Source organism: Vidua chalybeata, chromosome 29 (genome assembly GCF_026979565.1).
Source record: "Vidua chalybeata isolate OUT-0048 chromosome 29, bVidCha1 merged haplotype, whole genome shotgun sequence".
Taxonomy (NCBI): domain Eukaryota; kingdom Metazoa; phylum Chordata; class Aves; order Passeriformes; family Viduidae; genus Vidua; species Vidua chalybeata.
The window spans coordinates 1688286-1695714 of record NC_071558.1 but is presented as its reverse complement, the minus strand read 5'-3'; the positions used below and the strand labels follow the sequence as shown (position 1 = coordinate 1695714).

Below are 7429 nucleotides of genomic sequence, written 5' to 3'. Positions count from 1 at the left end.
GGGTTTAGGTGGGCATCAGAGCCTGGGTTTAGTATTGGAACCAGGATTAGGGGGGGGATCAGAGCCAGGGTTAGGATCAGAACCAGGTTTAGTACCAGAACCAGGATTAGGTGGGCATCAGAACCAGATTTAGGTGGGTAACAGAACCAGAGTTAGTATCAGAACCAGGTTTAGGTAGGGATCTGAGCCTGGGTTAGTATCTGAACCAGGTTTGGGGGGAATCAGAGATCAGAGCCTGGTTTAGGTAGGGATCAGAACCAGGTTTAGTATCTGAACCAGGTTTAGCCTCAGAGCCAGGTTTAGGGGGGATCAGGGCCAGGTTTAGGTGGGGATCTGAGCCAGGCTTAGTCTCAGAACCAGGTTTAGGTAGGGATCTGAGCCAGGTTTAGTATCAGAACAAGGTTTAGGTGGGCATCAAAGCCAGATTTAGGTGGGTAACAGAACCAGGGTTAGTATCAGAACCAGGTTTAGTACCAGAACCAGGGTTAGGTGGGCATCAGAACCAGGTTTAGGTAGGGATCTGAGCCTGGCTTAGTATCAGAACCAGGTTTAGGTGGGGATCAGAGCCAGGGTTGGTATCAGAACCAGGTTTAGGCAGTGATCAGAGCCAGGCTTAGTCTCAGAACCAGGTTTTGGTAGGGATTTGAGCCTGGGTTAGTATCAGAACCAGGTTTAGGGGGGAATCAGAGATCAGAGCCTGGTTTAGGTAGGGATCAGAACCAGGTTTAGAGGGGTATCAGAACCAGGTTTAGGGGGGATCAGAGCCAGGTTTAGTCTCAGAGCCAGGTTTAGTCTCAGAGCCAGGTTTAGGGGGGGATCAGAGCCAGGTTTAGTCTCAGAGCCAGGTTTAGTCTCAGAGACAGGTTTAGGTGCAGATCAGAGCCAGGTTTAGTCTCAGAACCAGGTTTAGGGGGGATCAGAACCAGGTTTAGTCTCAGAACCAGGTTTAGTCTCAGAGCCAGGTTTAGTCTCAGAGCCAGGTTTAGTCTCAGAGCCAGGTTTAGTCTCAGAGCCAGGTTCAGTCTCAGAGCCAGGTTTAGGGGGGATCAGAGCCAGGTTTAGGTGCAGATCAGAGCCAGGTTTAGTCTCAGAACCAGGTTTAGGGGGGATCAGAGCCAGGTTTAGTCTCAGAGCCAGGTTTAGGGGGGGATCAGAACGAGGTTTAGGGGGGGATCAGAGCCAGGTTTAGTCTCAGAGCCAGGTTTAGTCTCAGAGCCAGGTTCAGTCTCAGAGCCAGGTTCAGTCTCAGAGCCAGGTTTAGGGGGGATCAGAGCCAGGTTTAGGGGGGATCAGAGCCAGGTTTAGTCTCAGAGCCAGGTTTAGTCTCAGAACCAGGTTTAGTCTCAGAGCCAGGTTCAGTCTCAGAGCCAGGTTCAGTCTCAGAGCCAGGTTCAGTCTCAGAGCCAGGTTTAGGTGCAGATCAGAGCCAGGTTCAGTCTCAGAGCCAGGTTCAGTCTCAGAGCCAGGTTTAGGTGCAGATCAGAGCCAGGTTCAGTCTCAGAGCCAGGTTTAGTCTCAGAACCAGGTTTAGTCTCAGAGCCAGGTTTAGTCTCAGAACCAGGTTTAGGGGGGATCAGAGCCAGGTTTAGTCTCAGAACCAGGTTTAGTCTCAGAGCCAGGTTTAGTCTCAGAGCCAGGTTTAGTCTCAGAGCCAGGTTTAGTCTCAGAACCAGGTTTAGGGGGGATCAGAGCCAGGTTTAGTCTCAGAACCAGGTTTAGTCTCAGAGCCAGGTTTAGTCTCAGAGCCAGGTTTAGTCTCAGAGCCAGGTTTAGTCTCAGAGCCAGGTTCAGGTGTGGTCTCTGCAGCACCAGGAGCTGCCCTCAGTGATCCCCTGGGTCCCTTCCAGCCCATCCCAGAGCCTTTCCCAACAGCCCAGGACACGGCGACTGGAGGCCGCTGCACTTTAATAATTCAATTACTCATTAATTACACTCACTGCCACCGTGGGATCCCCTGGAGTGCTTCCCACCCATCCCAATTCCCACTGGGAATTCCAAAGCCTGCTTTGCCCAGGAAAAAAAAATCCTTTGGCACAGCCCAGGTGGGCCCAGGAGCGGGCGACGTTTCAGCCTGGAGCTCCCAAAAATCCTTCAAGAGGATATTCCTGCTCTCCCAGGGACAATCTGCCTCTGGAATTTAATAATTCCCAAAAATTTTGGAGTTCCCAGAAACCCTTTAATTTCCCAAAAATGCTGGAGTTCCCAAAAAGCCTTCAAGAGGATATTCCTGCTCTCCCAGGGACAATCTGCCTCTGGAATTTAATAATTTGGAGCTCCCAAAAAACCTTTAATTTCCCCAAAATTTTGGAGTTCCCAAGAAACCTTCAAGAGGATATTCCTGCTCTCCCAGGGCAATCTGCCTCTGGAATTTAATAATTCCCAGCTCCCAAAAAACCTTCAAACCTCCTCCTGCTCTCCCAGGGACAGATCCAAGGGCAATGAGCCTCTGGAATTTAATAATTCCCAGTTCCCAAAAAACCTTGAAGAGGCTATTCCTGCTCTCCTAGGGACAATCTGCCTCTGGAATTTAATAATTTGGAGCTCCCCAAAAACCTTCAAGAGGATATTCGTGCTCTTCCAGGGACAATCTGCCTCTGGAATTTCATAATTCCCAGCTCCTAAAAAAACTTCAAACCTCCTCCTGCTCTCCCAGGGACAGATCCAAGGGCAATGAGCCTCTGGAATTTCATAATTCCCAGTTCCCAGTGTATCCCTGAATCCAGGGTTCAGTAACAGACATCAGAGCTGGTTTGTGGCCGTGGATTTATCCCTGACACACATTCCCCTCTCCCTGCACTCAGATTTCTTACAGGGCAGGAAAATTGTCCAAACAATTTGGGCTTGAATCATCCCGACCCCATGGCTTTACCCCCCCTCAAAAAAAAAACCATGAGAAGCCCCCAAAAATCCACGTTTTCCAGGCCCAAATCCACATTTTCCAGTCCCAAATCCACATTTTCCAGCCCCAGATCCACATTTTCCAGCCCCAAATCCACATTTTCCAGCCCCAAATATTCCCTGTTAGCTGGCTCCATGTGAAAAGTGCTTCCCAGAGAAAAAGGGGGAACGTTGAACCTCTAAAATTGCTGGAAAAGTCAATGGGAAAAAAACACATTTTGGGAGCTGAAGTCCCAAAATCCCACTGTGGGATCCAATGCTGGAAGCTCGTGGCTCCAAGGAGTCAGGAATGATGGAATGGCACGAGCCACTCACCTCCAGAGGTGCCACAACCACAGTTTTGGGATAAACCCCCCAAAATTCCCAACCATCCCCAGGATAACTACGGCTTCAGCTTGAGCCAGGGGTGGAGGATGTTGATGATGGGAAGAGGTGAGACCCAAGAAATCCACATTTTCCAGTCCCAAATCCACATTTTCCAGCCCCAAATATTCCCTGTTAGCTGGCTCCATGTGAAAGGCTCTTCCCAGAGAGAAAGGGGGAACGTTGAACCTCTAAAATTGCTGGAAAAGTCAATGGGAAAAAACACATTTCGGGAGCTGAGGTCCCAAAATCCCACTGTGGGATCCAATGCTGGAAGCTCGTGGAGTCAGGAATGATGGAATGGCACGAGCCACTCCCCTCCAGAGGTGCCACAACCCCCCAAAATTCCCAACCATCCCCAGGATAACTACGGCTTCAGCTTGAGCCAGGGGTGGAGGATGGTGATGATGGAGAGCACGGAGGAGGTGAGCCCACAGAATTCCACATTTTCCAGTCCCAGATCCACATTTTCCAGCCCCAAATCCACATTTTCCAGCCCCAAATCCACATTTTTCCAGCCCCAAATATTCCCTGTTAGCTGGCTCCATGTGAAAAGTGCTTCCCAGAGAGAAAGGGGGAACATTGAACCTCTAAAATTGCTGGAAAAGTCAATGGGAAAAAAACACATTTTGGGAGCTGAAGTCCCAAAATCCCACTGTGGGATCCAATGCTGGAAGCTCGTGGCTCCAAGGAGTCAGGAATGATGGAATGGCACGAGCCACTCACCTCCAGAGGTGCCACAACCAGAGTTTTGGGATAAACCCCCCAAAATTCCCAACCATCCCCAGGATAACTACGGCTTCAGCTTGAGCCAGGGGTGGAGGATGTTGATGATGGGAAGAGGTGAGACCCAAGAAATCCACATTTTTCAGTCCCAAATCCACATTTTCCAGTCCCAAATCCACATTTTCCAGCCCCAAATCCACATTTTCCAGCCCCAAATATTCCCTGTTAGCTGGCTCCACGTGAAAGGCTCTTCCCAGAGAGAAAGGGGGAACGTTGAACCTCTAAAATTGCTGGAAAAGTCAATGGGAAAAAACACATTTCGGGAGCTGAGGTCCCAAAATCCCACTGTGGGATCCAATGCTGCAAGCTCGTGGAGTCAGGAATGATGGAATGGCACGAGCCACTCCCCTCCAGAGGTGCCACAACCCCCCAAAATTCCCAACCATCCCCAGGATAACTATGGCTTCAGCTTGAGCCAGGGGTGGAGGATGGTGATGATGGAGAGCACGGAGGAGGTGAGCCCACAGAGCCCCACGATTCCGGGGCTGCTCCTGCACAAGCCCAGCTTTTCCAGAGGGATCACCAGGTCGCAGGCGTTCCTCAGCAGGTCCAGCAGCAGTGGGGGGTTCTCCCGCAGCACCTGCAGCAGGAGCTGCAGCTGGAGCTGCAGCTGGAGGCGGAGGTGCTGGATCCTGCCCTCAGCCTGGGGCTGGGGGCTGCTCTGGGGGCTCTTGCCACGTTTCCTGGCCGCCTCGGCGCGTTCCAGCAGCAGCCGGATCTCGTAGGCGTCCCTGCTGAGGTTCACCACCAGAGCAAACAGGTAATACCTGGGGAGAACAGGGAGGGAAAAAAATAAAAAAAAAAAAGTGGGAGGCGGGGAAGCAGTGGCAGCAGAAGGCTCTGGCTGCTCCCAAATTCCCAAAAGGGGGAATGGAAAAGTCTCCCCTGGGATTCCATTCCCCGCCCAGCCTCCCTCAGAAACTCCCTATTCCCTGACTGTCAGATTTATCCCTTTTCTGACCCAGAGACGGGGAAACTGAGAGGTGTTTTAAAAACTTTTTATTGTATTTTCAGGCTCATTTGAAGGGTGAGACAATAGAGATGTTATAATTCACACCATCAGAATCAGAAGCCACCTATTTCCTAATTACATTACAAGTGTTTTTTAGCCTATCAGCTTTTGCTACACTACACTGTAAATACCTTAATATAATGTATTTTTCGTAATTCTATTTCTCTAAAGCATCTAATCCTTTTTGTAAAGCTGCCTTTTGAAACTTATTTCTATTTCCATTTCTCTCTCAACAATACCCGTCTTATCCTACAACATTGCTCATCTCAAAGTCGATAAAAAAATACACAATGTATGAACCTTCTAGCAAGTTTTAAGGATTTCCTACAAATCCATTTCCCACACCTGAATTCCTTTGGAAATTCACCACTTGCTCTCCCTGGATGAATTTCGTTCCCTGCCTTCACCTGGGGAGCTCATTGCCTGCTCTCCTTCAGGAATTCCACTCCCTGTCCTCCCCTTGGAATTCCACTCTTTATTTTCCCCAGGGGAACCCCATTCCCTGCTCTCCCTGAGGAATTCCACTCCCTGCTCTCTCTCAGGAATCCTATTCCCCGTCCTCCCTTGGGAATTCCATTCTTTATTTTCCCCAAGGGAATTCCACTCCCTGCTCTCCCTCAGGAACCCCATTTCCTTTTCTCCCTCAGGACCCCCATTCCCTGCTCTCCCTCAGGAATGTCCCTCAGGATCCCCATTCCCTTTTCTCCCTCAGGAATCCCATTCCCTTCTCTCCCTCAGGAGCCCCATTCCCTGTCCTCTCCAGGGGAACCCCATTCCCTGCTCTCCCTTGGGAATTCCATCTCTTATTCTCCTCAGGGAAACCCCCTTCCCTTCTCTCCCTCAGGATCCCCATTCCCTTTTCTCCCTCAGGAATCTCCCTCAGGACCCCCATTCCCTGCTCTCCCTCAGCAATCCCATTCCCTTTTCTCCCTCAGGAGCCCCATTCCCTGCTCTCCCTTGGGAATTCCATCTCTTATTCTCCTCTGGGAAACCCCCTTCCCTTCTCTCCCTCAGCAATCCCATTCCATTTTCTCCCTCAGGAATCCCATTCCCTATCCTCTCCAAGGGAACCCCATTCCCTGCTCTCCCTCAGGATCCCCATTCCCTTTTCTCCCTCAGGAATCTCCCTCAGGACCCCCATTCCCTGCTCTCCCTCAGCAATCCCATTCCCTTTTCTCCCTCAGGAGCCCCATTCCCTGCTCTCCCTCAGCAATCCCATTCCCTTTTCTCCCTCGGGAGCCCCATTCCCTGCTCTCCCTCAGCAATCCCATTCCCTTTTCTCCCTCAGCAATCCCATTCCCTTTTCTCCCTCAGGACCCCCATTCCCTGCTCTCCCTCAGGAATCCTGTTCCCTTTTCTCCCTCAGGACCCCCATTCCCTTTTCCCCCTCAGCAATCCCATTCCCTTTTCTCCCTCAGGAATCTCCCTCAGGACCCCCATTCCCTGCTCTCCCTCAGCAATCCCATTCCCTTTTCTCCCTCAGCAATCCCATTCCCTTTTCTCCCTCAGGACGCCCTCTCCCTGCTTTTTTTCCCACCTTTCCCCGCCCCGATTTCCCCCCCCAAACCCCCACCACCTTCCCCAGGCTCACCTGAACGACCTCTGGCTCCACTTCTCCACGGCCAGGCCGGGCAGGACGCCGCTCTTCGCGGCCCACAGGACGTTGTCGCAGGCCAGGAAGAGCGCGCGGTTCAGGTGGGACAGGGTGAGGCAGAAGCGCAGCACGGGGTCGGGCAGGTGCAGCGAGCGCTGCGCCCCCCCCAGCGCCTCAGCCGAGCCCCCCAGGCGCAGCACTGCGGGGAGGGGGACACCAGGCCGTCACCGGGGGGGGGGTTTTTTGCTCACCCCAAAATCCCTCCCCACCGCTTCGAAACCCTCCCCTCACAACACACTCACGCTTGCGGCCCAGGCTCAGGTGAGCCTCCAGCTGCTGGAGGCGCCTCAGGGTCCCGGAGCTGCCCCCGGAGCCGTTCCCGGCGCGGCTCAGCGCGGCCCCGGCTAAGGTACAGGCGTACTGGGCGGCCCTGGGGACAACGAGGGAGTCAGCGAGGAGGGTACCGGGGACATCGCCCCGCTGCCGCGGACCTCCCCCCCCGCTTCTCCGGTTCTCCGCCGCCCCGGGGTTTTGGGACCTTTGGTCACCGTGACCGCCCCCACCGGACCTCCCCGACTCCCGAGCACTCCCGTGACTGCCCGGTGGCCCCGGGGGAGACGAGGCTGCACCTGAGGAGGCGCTCCCGGGCCTGGCTCTGGGCGCTGAAGCGCACCCAGGCCTCCATGGCGCGGGCCCGGTACCGAGCCCGGTAACAACGGCGTCACTTCCGGTACCGCCGCGGCTCCTTCCCGTTGGCGGAGCGCGGACCCGCCCGC

The 7429-nt window shown here is 53.3% G+C and overlaps 1 protein-coding gene and 1 long non-coding RNA gene across 4 annotated transcripts; one reads left to right on the top strand and one right to left on the bottom strand.

Moving 5' to 3' along the window:
• The first annotated feature begins 2 nt into the window (after nucleotides 1-2).
• On the top strand, nucleotides 3-1831 carry LOC128801067 (uncharacterized). Of its 3 annotated transcripts, none has more exons than XR_008435127.1 (3): nucleotides 3-1183; nucleotides 1278-1695; nucleotides 1750-1831. It is a non-coding gene; the product is annotated as an uncharacterized LOC128801067 (long non-coding RNA). The 3 variants fall into 3 exon arrangements; XR_008435129.1 differs by lacking the exon at nucleotides 1750-1831 and having other exon boundaries at nucleotides 15-1183; nucleotides 1278-1489; nucleotides 1526-1612; XR_008435128.1 differs by lacking the exon at nucleotides 1750-1831 and having other exon boundaries at nucleotides 18-1183; nucleotides 1278-1561; nucleotides 1602-1649.
• On the bottom strand, nucleotides 1319-7412 carry PEX11B (peroxisomal biogenesis factor 11 beta). Its single transcript, XM_053966705.1, has 4 exons — nucleotides 7283-7412; nucleotides 6956-7083; nucleotides 6651-6852; nucleotides 1319-4814 (listed from the first exon to the last, which is right to left on the bottom strand). Exons 1-4 carry the CDS (start codon nucleotides 7336-7338, stop codon nucleotides 4445-4447), a joined length of 756 nt encoding a protein of 251 aa, XP_053822680.1. The 5' UTR covers nucleotides 7339-7412; the 3' UTR covers nucleotides 1319-4444.
• Nucleotides 7413-7429: the final 17 nt, after the last annotated feature.

Coding starts and splice junctions, on each gene's coding strand:
- PEX11B (XM_053966705.1), bottom strand. CDS start 7,338: ATGGAGGCCTGGGTGCGCTTCAGCGCCCAGAGCCAGGCCCGGGAGCGC. Junction 7,084..7,282: donor GCCCGGGAGCGCCTCCTCAG/GTGCAGCCTCGT, acceptor CGTTGTCCCCAG/GGCCGCCCAGTACGCCTGTA. Junction 4,815..6,650: donor TGGAGCCAGAGGTCGTTCAG/GTGAGCCTGGGG, acceptor TGTTCTCCCCAG/GTATTACCTGTTTGCTCTGG.